Genomic DNA, 15,811 nt, shown 5'->3' on the forward strand with positions numbered 1-15,811 from the left:
GCGTTAAGAGAGTGGTTGCAAGTTATACTAGGAATAGGTATACCTTGGCATTGCATGTTATGGCAATCGTTATTCTAGCACATTTTTGTTATAATAATATGATCTCAATAGATATGAAGTTAGCAGAAAGAAAACATAATGAGAGAGATTACAAGAGAAACATGCATAAAACGAGTGTGCTACGAGTGAGACCCCTCGGGATCCCCTGCATGTGCTAACATAGGACATAAAATAAGATAGAGAGAGAGTATGTGTCCACAAGTAGTATACTTGTCCAATTGAGGCATATAAACACGGGTGGCAATGGGCACCTTGCCTGATAGCGTGTTACAGGCAATATGGGGTCATCCGATGCCTTGTTGTGGCTGAGTGCTGTCTCCCAGTGTTGTTCGCCATATCACTTGCCTTTTCTCCGGTGTGTGGGAGCTCCAAACCGCTGTCTCTTGCGGAGGTGTGGTTATCGGCAGGCTTGTTGGTGGGTAAGTTGCCCCCTTTTCTGGGTGCTGCACGGCGTTCTCCTGTGTTTGGCAGGGGCATCGCTGTTTGCGCCGTCGTATTGTGGTCGCCTGTTTGGGCCTGTCGCCTCTCAGGGTCGCCTGTCTGGTGGAGCTTTCCTTACTTTTCCGTGGCTTATGTCTCCGATGAGGGTGCCGTTGGGGATCCTGTTTCGATGCCTCCCGGGCCCCAGGTCCCGGTTTACCGCTCTTCACCCTATGTCGCGGGTGTAGTCTCGGGAGGGTGCCCTGCTGGAGCTCCGCTTTTGCGGGTGTAATTTTTGGGGGAGCCCTTGCGTTCCGCTTCTGGATACCTCGTGAAGAGTTGTTTGGTCTGTCGGCTTTTGGAGATGTGTGCCCCGGGCACCTTAGGTGAGCCTTCAACCGCTGCCAAAAGGCGGTGAATATCGCTGTAAGTCGGCGTTCCGTGTCTAGCCAGGCAGGATGTGGACATGTTGTGTGTGTGGCGTCCGCCATTTTAAGGAGCTTTGTGGTAGCACTGTCCGGGCTCGTTGTGATGGTCGCTGACCCATCGTTTAGCAGGGGTATCTTGTGGGGGTAGACCGGGATGACCCCCACCGGTCCAGAGGGGGGGGAACGAGGGCCCAAGGTCTGATTCTTGGCCGGTCGTGGCTGCAGGAAAGCGGCCGTCCCTCCTGCGCCCGCCATGCTTGTAGGCCTCACCATTGTGCTGGGTGTATGGGGTGTTGTCCGTCGCTTGTTTGGTGTCTACCTGTGCACCCCGATGTCCCCACACTCTGGGTAGCCTTTCTGTCTCGCTTATTAGCCGTTGTGGCCCTTAAAATTCGCTATAATTGCTGTATTTAGCAGGAGCTGCTATGATTTGTGTCCTTTCTGTTTCGAGGTCAGGCCCCGCCCCCCAGGTGGGTCATTTTTCACCAAAACAGAAGAAATACTGTGCACATGCATTTGCTGGTAGAGGAGATGAATCACAACCTGTGTGTACATTCATTTTCTGTTATCGTTGACACAGAGCAACCTGTGCGTGTGTTCAATGAGGTCGACTTTCACAGGCATTATTGGAAACCCAAGCTTCCTGAAAAATAAACCAGTATGTTCTTACCTAAAATGTGCTTGTGCCTTCTATAGTGATAATGAGGAATTTATTTTTATTTTTTTTAAACTTACGGCACCTGACGTTCCTAGTTGGTCTCCCATACATTTATTAACCAGGTCAGAGTCTGGATGGCTTCTAAGATCTCACGAGATCAGGCACTTTCAGACTGGTAAGGCCATAGGCTTATTTAGGAAAGAAAGATTATTAAGATGAAAGCTACTTGTCTCACTTTAATAAGCCTCTGGTGTGCTGGAGGGCTGGTGAGAGCACACTGGTAACTAATCTGAAACACACCCGGTGGCCAGATCTTTTGATAATGTTTAATTATCTTGCCATTAGGCTCAAGATTCAAGAGTTCTCACCAGGTGCCGGGATCGCTTTGTGCACTTGCATAGCACTCTGCGATTCATAAGTGTAATGCAACAACACCCCAGTGTGTTGTCCACATATGGAGCCTCCCAGCTGTGCGTACAGACGCACCTTCGCCTCTTCTGTCATACGGATTGGGTGGAATGATAAAGGAGTGAAACACAGGAGCTGGTCATGTGTTCACACAACCTGATAATTGAAGGACCAGAGCACTGGCTAAGCAAAACTTCAAAATCAAGACAGAGCCCTCCAGGAGCCGCAGCCCCCTCACCACGTCTATCCAAAACACAAAAAAAAGGTGAATAACTTCACCAATTCTGCCTAGGGAAGGCAGAGCTCTGCTACCTGACCTGTCTCTCTCAAGGACAGGTAAAGACCCGGGAGCTCAGATTGGAGTTGCCCTTTATAAGGCTGGGAGGGGAGGAGACTGGGGGTGGGGACTGCATTTTGTTGTTTTAACCTTTTCAATGCTACCTGTCCTGTGGTAAATGGGTAACTACATCCCACTTGTTATGACTGACGCTTGGACTAAGGAAAAATATGACTTCAATGTAACAAATGATGACAAGTAGCAACATTCCAATGAGAAGTATTTTGGGGGAAGTTGCACGGCATCTCTTTCTCAACAAGTAATTACCAACAGTAACCAAACTGTGGTCACACTCTTCGATTGCTCGAAATAGAGCAAACTAACGGTTATTCATTAATGTTCGAAACCTATACTTATAATGACATATATATAAAGGGGTAGGAAAGACAATAATTAACACAAAACAACTCTCCGGCTTGCAGAAATAGCAATATGCAAATGAGCAAGCTTTGCTATTCAGGCCGTGCATACAGCAGTTGCTAGATCCTTGCAACCAACAGGTGGCGCTGTACAGGTCCACAGCCCAATCCACCGAGTTGATTGCAAGCATTAGGAAGACAGGAGAGCACAGTAACATTGAACACTAAACAATTACATTACACACACCCTGCACCTATAATTGATACAGGATGACTAAATCATAAGAAAAGTCCAGCAACCTACACAAATAGTCTGTCTGAAGGTCCAGGTGATGGTGACTAGCATCACATCCCTTCTCCTTTCTATTCTTTTTACCACATTTATCTGTCCATGTCCCTCCCACTACTCCTAGAGTAAAGCCTCCTCAATCTTCTATTTATCCTGTCCCCCAGCACAAAAAGTCCTCTTCCATTTAGCTTCGAAATATTATTTATCTGTATCTCAGAAAACACCATTTAAGCCAAATACACTTTAGATTTTTTTTATAACTATTGCATTACACCACATGCCACAACTGGCATTTCACACTCTGTGTTTATGTTTGGAAGTTGCCTGGGATCTCCTCTTGCACAAGTTTGGCTTAAACATCCAAAAAGGAAGTTCCATAGTTTGATATTCATGATAGAGTATAGATTAGATTCTACTGTGGGCTGGATAAATGGATTCCAGACATCACAATAAAATGCGTTTGCAAAAGAGTTTTCAAAGTTCATCTACAAGTGGGTGGCACAGTTTGTCGCCACGTAGAAAATATGAGCATATAGATCTTCAATAGTTAAAATACCATCCTAGTATTCAGACACTGAAGATATCTGGCCTGTAGCTGGTGTCCACCTGAGTGTCCTGAGAAATAAACCTCTGTGCCCAAAAATGACACAGAACATCAGAATGATCAGCAACAACTTTTCACTGGTGATCTACAACCATTGGTTACTTTTCCAGAGGCTACCCTCCAGATGTCCTTGTGAATCTGGACCCCACTCTGAATGTTATGAACATTGACTGTACAGATAAACTGTTCTAGTTGAAGGGTATGGTTTACCGGTTCACTGTTCTATGTATATTTAATGTTTTATTAAATCAATGTTCCAAAGTCTCTGTGATATTACCAACCCAAGGTAATAACACAGCACAAATGTTATCATTCCGACCACACAGGAAACATAACCCAAAATTGGCAGATCAATAACAATGGCTGTCGTGGTAAACTAGATAAATGCACTGTCCATTAGAAATAATCACTAAAAGGCAATAAACCAATGAGAACAGGGCTTTATAAGGTATAGTGCAATTCTATTGGATAGTGAAATTACTGTAAGATCAATGAGGCAGCAGAGGGTATAATGTAACTAGTAATTGTCATATATGGGCACATGTATGCAGCATCCTTCGTCTTTAAGACTCCATCTTTAAGGTGCGAACTCTCTGTTACCTTGATGACATCGTGCGGCTTCTCTTATTGCAAGATCCTCACGCGGTACGCAACAGAATCATGGTTGCCACAGCAAGAGTGGTTCATGGTAGACAGGTATATGATAAGCTAACACTCTCAGCCAATCACTGGTGTCCAATCTTTCTTACACATTCTTTTCTCTGCTCAGTATGACGGCCAAACAGGAAAGGGATCGGAGAGCATCTTATGTGTTAAATCGTTCAATAATAGTTTAACAGCTTAAGGTAGGACATCTCAGAGGGACACCAACAACCAAAACAACTTAATTGAGATAAATATAGTTCCTTGAGGGGGGGGAAAGAAAAAAAAGAAGGAAATACGTGAAGAGAAAAAAATAAATTTTAAAAAGATTAATGAGATAAGGGTAAAATAAAACTGATTGTGTAGATATAACTGCCTATCCAGCACCTGGTGTCCTCTGTATTGTGTTATCACTAGATGTAATGCATTATAGAATATTTCAGAATTAAAGTCTTAAATATATCCAATTTAATTTAAAATGTTGAATTTTATATATAATATCTAATGTCATGCAATATTTACATATATTTAATTAAATAATTTTTTTATTTATTTTTTTTCAGAATAAGAAGAAAAGAGAAGAGAGTAGAGCTGCTGGATGCAGGTGTTTCTGTTGTTTTCCTGACCGAAATAATGTTTGTCGCAGGAGAGTAGGGTGCAACAATGTAATTGGAAGAAAAGAAGATTTCACTCTAGCAATTCATTAACGAGGAGATCACGGGCAGATCGCAAAAACAATCTGCTTGTGTAACCAATTACCATTTATATTATTGCTTTTTATTCTTTTATAACTGGTTTCTATTTTCAAATTCATCCTATGTGAACAGGGCTGCTATAAGAAATGTTTGGGCTCTTTACTTATCTACGGCCCATCCTGAGTCTGTACAGAGCCCACCACTGAGTCCAGCCATGAGTCTACCTACAGGGCCCGCCATCCATTCCACCACCATCCTGCAGACACTTAGAGCAGCAGTAGACTATGTAGTGTGTTTGTGGATGATGTAATCTGTGTGTTTAGGGAACATAGTGTAAGTGTATGGGCTTGATGGAGAGGAAGGAACCAGCAGAGGAGCAGATAGAGAGCCTTCCTCTCCAGCTATACAAGTGTGCCATGGAGGAAGGAGATCTTTGATCTCCCTTTCCCATAGCTCTACATATGTAACTAAATGTACAGACAGCAAGCATAGCCATATACGTGGACAACAAAGAATGACTAGATACACAGACAGCAAGAACAGCCATATACATAGACAACAAAGAATAACTAGATACTCAGACAGCAAAGAACAGCCATATACATGGACAGCAAAGAATGACTAGATACACAGACAGCAAGAACAGACATATTCTGGTCTTTCCTCCCTCAAGTGTTGTTACTCCTGTGTCAATGGTCCAAGTCAATGGTGCTACCATCAGCTCCACCACGCAGGCTCGCTGCCTAGGTGTTCTCTTTGACTCCGACCTCTCCTTCAAGCCTCATGTTCACTCTATCTCCAAATCCTGTCATTTCCATCTCAAAAACATTGCGCGCATCCGCCCCTACTTAACGCCAGATGCGACAAAGGTGTTGGTCCATTCCACTGTCCTTTCTCGCCTTGACTACTGTAATCCGCTTCTCAGTGGTCTTACGTGCTCCCAACTTGCGCCGTTACAGTCCATAATGAATGCGGCGGCGAGGCTCATCTTCCTGTCCGCCCGCACCTCCCATGCCTCACCCTTCTGTCAGTCCCTACATTGGCTTCCTATAAAATATAGAGCTCAATTTAAAATTCTGGTTCTTACTTTCAAATGTCTACATAATGCTGCTCCCACCTATCTATCCTCCCTTATACACAAGTATGTCCCGTCTAGGCCCTTACGATCTGCTGAAGACTTACGTCTATCTTCTGTCCGTACTCCCACCTTTGATGCTCGCCTTCAAGACTTCTCGAGGGTTGCACCGTTCCTGTGGAACTCGCTTCCCTCCTCCGTTAGATGCTCACCCAGTCTCCACTTCTTCAAAACATCATTAAAAACCCACTTCTTCATAAAAGCGTATCAATTAAACTCTTAATAGCTCCCAACTGATTCCTCTTCTGCAACTGTCACTAGTCTAACACTATCCTTACCTTTTGTGTCATTTTACCCCACTCCCTCTAGCATGTAAGCTCATTGAGCAGGGCCCTCAACCCCTCTGTTCCTGTGTGTCCAACTTGTCTGGTTACAACTACATGTCTGTTCGTCCACCCATTGTAAAGCGCTGCGGAATTTGACGGCGCTCTATAAATAATATAATAATAATATAATAATAATATAAATAGACAGCAAAGAATAACTAGATACACAGACAGCAAGAACAGCCATATACATAGACAACAAACAATAACTAGATTCTCAGACAGCAAAGAACAGCCATATACATAGACAACAAAGAATAACTAGATACTCAGACAGCAAAGAACAGCCATGTACATAGACAGCAAAGAATAACTAGATACACAGACAGCAAAGAATAACCAGATACACAGACAGCAAAGAATAACCAGATACACAGACAGCAAAGAATAACTAGATACACAGACAGCAAAGAATAACTAGATACACAGACAGCAAAGAATAACTAGATACACCGACAGCAAAGAATAACTAGATACACAGACACAGCAAAGAATAACTAGATACACAGACACAGCAAAGAATAACTAGATACACAGACAGCAAAGAATAACTAGATACACCGACAGCAAAGAATAACTAGATACACAGACACAGCAAAGAATAACTAGATACACAGACACAGCAAAGAATAACTAGATACACAGACACAGCAAAGAATAACTAGATACACAGACAGCAAAGAATAACTAGATACAGAGACAGCAAAGAATAACTAGATACAGAGACAGCAAAGAATAACTAGATACACAGACAGCAAAGAATAACTAGATACACAGACACAGCAAAGAATAACTAGATACACAGACAACAAGAATAACTAGATACAGACACAGCAAAGAATAACTAGATACAGAGACAGCAAAGAATAACTAGATACAGAGACAGCAAAGAATAACTAGATACAGAGACAGCAAAGAATAACTAGATACACAGACAACAAGAATAACTAGATACACAGACACAGCAAAGAATAACTAGATACAGAGACAGCAAAGAATAACTAGATACAGAGACAGCAAAGAATAACTAGATACACAGACAGCAAAGAATAACTAGATACACAGACAGCAAAGAATAACTAGATACAGAGACAGCAAAGAATAACTAGATACAGAGACAGCAAAGAATAACTAGATACACAGACAACAAGAATAACTAGATACACAGACACAGCAAAGAATAACTAGATACACAGACAGCAAAGAATAACTAGATACACAGACAGCAAAGAATAACTAGATACAGAGACAGCAAAGAATAACTAGATACACAGACAGCAAAGAATAACTAGATACACAGACAGCAAAGAATAACTAGATACAGAGACAGCAAAGAATAACTAGATACACAGACAGCAAAGAATAACTAGATACACAGACAACAAGAATAACTAGATACAGACACAGCAAAGAATAACTAGATACAGAGACAGCAAAGAATAACTAGATACAGAGACAGCAAAGAATAACTAGATACAGAGACAGCAAAGAATAACTAGATACAGAGACAGCAAAGAATAACTAGATACACAGACAACAAGAATAACTAGATACACAGACACAGCAAAGAATAACTAGATACAGAGACAGCAAAGAATAACTAGATACAGAGACAGCAAAGAATAACTAGATACACAGACAGCAAAGAATAACTAGATACACAGACAGCAAAGAATAACTAGATACACAGACAGCAAATAATAACTAGATACACAGACAGCAAAGAATAACTAGATACATAGACACAGCAAAGAATAACTAGATACACAGACAACAAGAATAACTAGATACAGACACAGCAAAGAATAACTAGATACACAGACAGCAAAGAATAACTAGATACACAGACACAGCAAAGAATAACTAGATACAGAGACAGCAAAGAATAACTAGATACAGAGACAGCAAAGAATAACTAGATACACAGACAGCAAAGAATAACTAGATACACAGACAGACAGCAAAGGATTACTAGATACAGAGAAAGAGCAAAAAATAAGTACATACACAGATAGCAAACAATAGATAGATACAAAATACACAAAGAATAACTAAATGCACAACAAAGAATGTGTGAATAAGTGTGTGACTGAGTTTTTGTATGTAACTGTGATTGTGGCTGCACGTGTGTATGTCACTGTGCATTGTGCATGGGATTGTGTATCTATTTATGTGGGGGATGTATGTTCTAGAGCAGGGCTGCCCAACAGGTAGATCCCCAAAGCTATAATAACCTTCACCAGTCAGACCCCAATGCCTTACGACTAACCTTGTAAAAACTTTCACCCACGCTCACTGTGAAACTCAATCATGCTATTAATCATCATTAATCATCAACAAAACAGCTGAATAAAATTCTGTGAAATAAAAAATAAAATAAAAAAAGTTTAATGCAGAATTAAAGATTTACATGTTTCCCAACACTGGTTGTTTGTGGGTTGATTCTTAAGAAAAATATATTGCAATATATCACAAGTGCAAAAAAAAGCACCCATATAATACAAACAAAAATAGCCAACCGTTGCAAACTATATAAAAGCCGCCCTGGCTGTATGTCCTGGAGACTAACTCACTGAGTGACCATGGATGGCTTTCTGAAGATTATCCTTATACTTGGGGTGAGCTCAGTGGTAACCGCTGCTTATCTACCTACAATTCCTGAGACTAATCAGAACATATCAGCCCTGGCAATGGCCTGCACTGACTACTACAACAAGGGATCCAGTGAGGACTCAATCTTCCAGCTAGATGGCACCGAACATGGGACATTAATAGTAAGTATCGTGACTGGTCTATAGTATACACTACACCATACAATCTACTAATGCTGTAACAAAGTAACAGAGACAAATAGAAAGAGACAAATACATACATAGCAAGGACAGACTGAAAAATAGACAAATATAAATAAAAACAATAGCAAGGACAGACAGAAAAAGACAAAGACAGATAACAACACAGTTAGCAAGTACAAATAGTAAGATAGCTAGATAAACAGATATTGAAAAATTATAGATACAGGGAGAAAGCAAAACAAACGATGGAAAAATTGAACATCACTTTCGGCAATAAATTAGGTTATTGAATGGCTTTAACCAAATGCTCATAATTTTAGTCGCCGACAGTACATTTATTGCGATTATTCATGCTATATCGGTGACACTGGCAGAACCTTAGAATAACGTTAGTGTAGATTTTGTCTGAATGCAGTATGTATACATTTACCATGTAATTATTGTATTTATTAGATACTTAGCAGGATATTTATCATTACATGTGGCCTGCGTACTCAGCCTACTAGTACAGATTCTTCATTTATTTCATGAATAGGACAAAGATCCGATCTTCCAACAGCTCACTTTCATAATAAAGGAGACACGGTGTAAGAAATCAGAGGAAAACATCAACAAGCCGTGTGCTTTCAAAGAGGACGGAGTAAGTTACCTGCTCTTATTATCAACACTTAAAAATCACCGAAACTCTGTTAATAACTCAAAACGGTGTGATTCTACGAGGGATAAAAAACAGTGGAGATAAATCCACTATTTGGAGAAATTGTGAAACAAATATAAAATAAAATACTCATTTAACTTATTCTATAAAGAATAAATAATCGCACGTTCATTTCAAAGTGAGGAGAATGCCACTTACTTAATATGAGAACAGAAACTTAAAGCGGAACTCCATATAATTGTTAATATTATGGTAACTTATCCCTATATTAAACTAATATGCATTTGGGAAGTTTGAAAAATGAATTTAAATGTAGAAATTCACAGAAAGTAGATAAATACAGTTATAAACAAAATATGAGATGATTTCTCGAATTATAAAAATAGATTGTTAAAATATATTCCCAGATACAATCAGAATGAAAGAAGTGAATATTATTGTTATAAGTAAGCTTGTCTAAGTAGGGCCCTTCTCAGCTCTTCTTCCCATTTGCCAAATATGTGTTATCAATAATTCTCGTATGTTTCATTAACTATTGTTCAACGCTGCAGAATATGTTGGTGTAACGGAGCTCCAGTATTCCAACTGAGTACCTCCGGTGATGGATGCTCTTAGTGCTTCCCGAGGGCTCTAAGCACTTCCCAGACACCATAAGCACTGCAGACCAAACCTCTCTTCCTGCAGAGAGCGAAGCTGGAACAAGCTCTTAAAAAAGCTTAGTGATTTTAGCTAGGGGAGTATGTAGAGTATAGCAATCCCCCAGTGTAAATGCAGCCTTTTCCCCCAATCATGAGACGAGACTCATGTTGATGGTAAAACAGGAACTCAGCAGTCTGAGGGTTTATTGGCACGTATATGCAACTTTTCCCACAAGGTTACCACCCACATGGTCTTGTGGAACAACCAATCAAAACATTACAATACAGTCAAACACTCCCATTCATTCCAGCAAAATCCTCCCCTCTGCCTGTGATAGAATTACTGTACACAATGGGCTAATGTAATTATCACAGGAAAATACACAGTTTTACACAATTTGTCACATAAAGAACCAGTTACAAAAGGCAGTTTGTAACAGTTGGCTTCTTAATAATTATTATAATTTTATTAAATACAAGACAGAAAAGTGTTCCTTTCCCCTATACTAACAAAATAATTAATACAAATCTCTTTCTGCCCTTATTTCTGCAATATTTAGCATAGGTCAGGGCTGTCAAACCTTGGCTAATCCAAGGGCCGCATGCAAAGTTATACATTCATCTGTTAATAGAGAGACTTACATTTTTTATGAATACAAATTTCCTAATGCAATAGTAAAAACCTAACTGGTGACAAATTTAAGCATGTTTTGTGTTATCATGTCTTGAATATATGTATGTATGTGTGTGTAGTGTTGGGATTTGAATGCAGTTGTATGTTTGTATGTTCTGTTGCTGTTTAAAAGCAGTGGTGTACATGTGTTTAGTATTTGTGTTTGAATATAGAGTTGGTTTTTAATTGTTGACATGTATGCACATACACCTTGATACACACACTGACACACACAGATCCACACACTGACACATACACACAGATACATTCATATACACAGATACACACTGACACATACACACACACAGATACACACTGACACATACACAGATCCATACACACACACAGATACACACTGACACATACACAGATACATACACACACTGACACACATACATATTGAATCGCACACACTAACACACAGAGATACACACTGACTCACACACATAGATACACATTTACACATACACACACATTGCGGGAGGTTGTTCCACCAAAACCCACAAGTGGACCGCATAAAATACCACAGCGGGCCGCGGGCTGCGTTTTGGACAGCCCTAGCATAGGTCATGTAGATAGTTCTCCAATTGATAAATATTGCATTAAGGTGAGTTCTAAATTGGGATAAAGAAATCAGATTGCGAGGTGTAGGCCAATGTAGGGTGGGACAAGGAATGAAGTAGAGGACACAAGATAGGGCTATATAGTTTTACCAGACAAAAGGATTTCTCAAGCATACTAATTAAGTGTCTATTTAGGAGGGACAGTCCCTATATTGGGCCCAAACCTTATTTCCCTCTTTTTTCTCCTAATGTCCCTGTTTTCTAGGAGCTCCATATTGTTGGTGTGTCTGAGTGTATAAAAGAGTTCCACAGCAATAATACTCCCAGTAATGTGTCTCAGTGTATAACAGAGCTCCACAGCAATAATACTCCCAGTAATGTGTGAGTGTATAACACATGCATGTATGGGGATGATGAGTATGTCTGTGTGTCTAACATTATGTACATGTGTACGGGAGAGAGAGAGAGAGAGTGTGTGTGTGAGTGTGCGTGCATTTCTGACAGAGTGTGCCTGTGTCTCTGGCATTGTGTAACTGTTTATGTGCCTGAGCATCCACGTGTGTGTCTGAGCGTATGTGTGGGGTAGTAACTTGTGTTGAGTGCAAGGGGGTCTGAATGCGGTCTTTGCATGTTGTGTTTATGGTATGACTGTGTTTCATGTGTGGGAGGTGATTGGTCTTCAGTGGGTGACTGTGATAGGGTGAGTAGGGGAATGACTGTGGAAGGTCGAAGGGTGTGAATGTGAAAGGGTGAGGGGTGTGAGAGTGGCAGAATGACAGGGGGTGTGACAGGGTTTGCAGGGTGAGTGTGCAAGGTTAGGGAGTTAGGTATGACAGGGTGAGGGCTTGCTTAGAGGAGGGCTTGCTTAGAGCTGGTGCTCAAGGCTGGGCCCCTGTCTCAACCCGGGCCTTTGGCAGCCACCATGGTTGCCTACTGGGTAGTACAGTTCTGGAGCAAACAACAAACATATTCATATTATTCTGTCAGGAAAACAAACTGTCCTAAATCATCCTATTAGAAAGCTCTTCATGTCTCAGTCCCTGCCCTGTCCTTGTATTTACTGTGTTATAACTTTGTCTCCAACATAGGTGGTAAAGCAGTGCACAGCATCCATTTTCCCTAGAGACGGAGAGAGGAACATTCTCGTTACCTGCGACACTTTGTATCACAATGTACGTTTCTCTGTTACATAAAACGAAGTATAGTTAGGATGATTAGAGCTTGGTTTATAGACTATACAATTTACATTATGGATCCAATCTCATATGTAAGGGTTTCCTTTACTTGTTTGATTCTAATCTGGCAATAGGTCTGTTCTTTTACCAGACATGGCCTGCAGGTTAGGACATCACAGGGTCCTGAGATAAGGCTCCTGTGACAGGGAGGGGTGCAAAACCAAGGAGCTGGCTAGACTCCTAAATATATACATATAGAAGAAAACAAGGATTTGGCTGCACTCACCTGAACATGTTTAAATGGGGTGCTGCCACAACAAAGATGGGGTACATTGACGGTGTGGCAGGCTTATGCAATGCATGATCATATAATGTAACTAAACCCCCATTGTTTTTTGCCTAGATTAGGTGTTTTTAATAAAACTAACAAAATTATTCAGAACCAAAATAGCTGATAGTAGATAAGTGAGTTCACTGGATTTTCATTTTTACTGTACTTATTGGCCCCCAGCAGCACCCCATTTAAACATGTTCAGGTGAATGCAGCCAAATCCATGTTTTCGGCTCTGTAAAGTCATCCACAGTTTTAAATGGGTATCGGGTGGGGGCATTTCAAACTGCCCAGCGACTGCCCAAGCACTACTTTTACAAATGTTGTAGATATGCACCCAGGTGGGGGCACAGGGAGGTTTATTTTTCTCCCCCATAGGCCTATTTATATTTTTTTCTTTTTTACAGTTTTACTGAGGCTGTTGTCTAGCAAGTCCTAATCAGCCTCCACTTAATTAGCCGTCTTATTATTAAGGGTTATTAGCAATTTGCCACTGGCCCAGATTAGTGTTTGTGCTCAGATTCTGTCTCGCAGCGTTCAGTCAGGTTGAAATCGGACCTAATTCACACCCGCTCAGTGCCGGACATGTTTAAATAATGTGAGCAATTTCCATATTTTGCCGTTTTGCTCCATTCAGTACTGGGTCATTCGGACTTTAGTGGATCATCCTGTAGGTGGTGGACCAGCAACTCGCTTAAATAGTCAGTTGGTTTCTGGATTTTAGCCAGTGGTTTTAAATTTAGCCAGTGGTGGGATTCAGTCGGTTCGAGCAAACTCATTGCTAGCATTTAACAAGTTTGCCGAACAGTTGGTGAAACGGCTCATTGGCATGATATACCCAGTTTATGTATTGACTTTTTATTGGCGTAAAATACAAGGTTTATGTATTTAATGCATTAATTACATTCCCTTGCCCCCCAGGGCTTATATGTGTGACTGTCGATGTACTCTTATTATAGGACCAATTTTATATCTGATATCTCAAATAATGCAATATTTACCTATTTATTTCAGAGTAAAAAGAAAAGAGAAGCCCGAAGAGTTCCATGCAGGTGTGTGTGTTGTATTCGTGACCGAAATAACATTTGTCGACGGAACGCAGGGTGTCTGAATCCTATAGGAACAAGGGAAATATGACTCCAGTAACTCATTAACGGGAAATTAGGAATTATCTTCATAAAAAGAATCTTCTTCGGGAACAATTAATAATTTTTATTACTTATCTCATTCTTTTATAACTGTTCTCTGTGTTCAATCATGTTATGTAAAAAAAAAAAAAAGACTCAAAGTTAACGTCATACTTGTGCACAGTGTAAAATTCAGCTCAGTCAAACCATTTTCCCCCAAGTAGAGAATGAGTGGGTGTGAAGAAATCCCTTTTTATGTGTAATATTTCTTCCCTATTCATTTGGTAGATATAACTACCGAACAGAGACCAACCCCCTGGCTCATTAAACTTCAAAGAATGCCTCAATTGAACCCTCTATCTGTGCGGCCGGCGTTCGTACTACCGAACGCCACGTGGCTGAGAAAAGGGCAGCCATATTTTTTCATGCGAACAAAGGCAGCGGGACTTGGTCGTCGAGTGTCTGGAACTAAAATCGGACACTCGACTTCCCGAACACCGGTCTCAACAAGCGAACGCTGGATCTCTATTTCCCGAACAGCTAGAAGAGCGCTGTTCGGTACTTTTGTGCATTCGAATGAGGGGAACATTTTGTGGAATCATTTTTGCCACTTAACTGAATAGACCGGCAAAACCACCCAAACTCCTGGAACTATTTGGGGCAGGCACCTCGCGGTTAGCCGGTCACAAAAGACTTCCATACTTTTTGAGAACCCCTGAACCGATCTGGGTGAAATTTGAATATGTTGGTCACCCAGATCGGGGCTATAAGGGGACATATTGTTTGTGGGGATACCCCATGCTTAAAGGGGTGTTCTGAATATTGGGGAAAATTTAAATTTTTCTGCATGGAGATAATCAAGTTATTACTTTATCAGACTTGATTATCTCCAGGACTATGGGACGGAATTGTATGTTTGTGCTGGGTGTGTTTTACGGTTTTCCTGTAACTGATTGGTTGTACTGTGTCCCACCCTGTGGGATGTCCCCTTGCATGGGGACTTACATAAATGCCTGTGTGTGGTCATTAAAAGCCGTTCTGTTGTACCCTTCTTCTTGACTTCAGCTGATGTTTGGGGATTCGTATGCTTTATTAAGGGAATTATCTTGTAAAGCTATTGTGTTCGTATGGATTTAGTTTATTTCATCTACCGAAAGGAGCGCTATAATCACTGAGGCTCTGGCGGTTCGGGAGGAAACTACCGAATGAGGATTGGATATACTAGGTTTCCTTACAGTGGGGAACACCAGATTTATGCCATATGTCGCAAAACTTCAAAAAATCAAATTAGAAGAACAGAAAAGGAGAGAAAATGGGCCAATCAGCGTGCTGCGTCTATATTTCGCAGATCACTGATAGGAGCATTTTTCTGGCATGTGGTTCACAGACCACCAGGATTTATTCACTAAAGTGAGAATTCAAAGTGAAGTCAAAGTGAATTTCAAATATTAAGTAAAAAGCATTGCTGAATGGAAAATATTTCTAATTCA

The 15,811-nt window shown here is 40.8% G+C and overlaps 1 protein-coding gene across 2 annotated transcripts in view; it reads left to right on the plus strand.

The window, feature by feature from the left end:
* The window catches only part of LOC134608186 (cathelicidin-related peptide Oh-Cath-like), a 65,168-nt gene extending 50,822 nt beyond the window's left edge, over nt 1-14,346 (plus strand). The window contains exon 6 of one of the 2 annotated variants that reach the window (XM_063450851.1): nt 14,209-14,346. In XM_063450851.1, coding sequence (XP_063306921.1) covers nt 14,209-14,331 — 123 coding nt within the window. In that variant the 3' untranslated portion in view covers nt 14,332-14,346. Of the gene's footprint in view, nt 1-4,768; nt 4,961-14,208 lie in introns of those variants that run through there. The other variant, XM_063450850.1, reaches the window with a different exon arrangement.
* Nucleotides 14,347-15,811: the final 1,465 nt, after the last annotated feature.

The sequence above is a fragment of the Pelobates fuscus genome, chromosome 4 (assembly GCF_036172605.1).
Source record: "Pelobates fuscus isolate aPelFus1 chromosome 4, aPelFus1.pri, whole genome shotgun sequence".
Taxonomy (NCBI): Eukaryota; Metazoa; Chordata; class Amphibia; order Anura; family Pelobatidae; genus Pelobates; species Pelobates fuscus.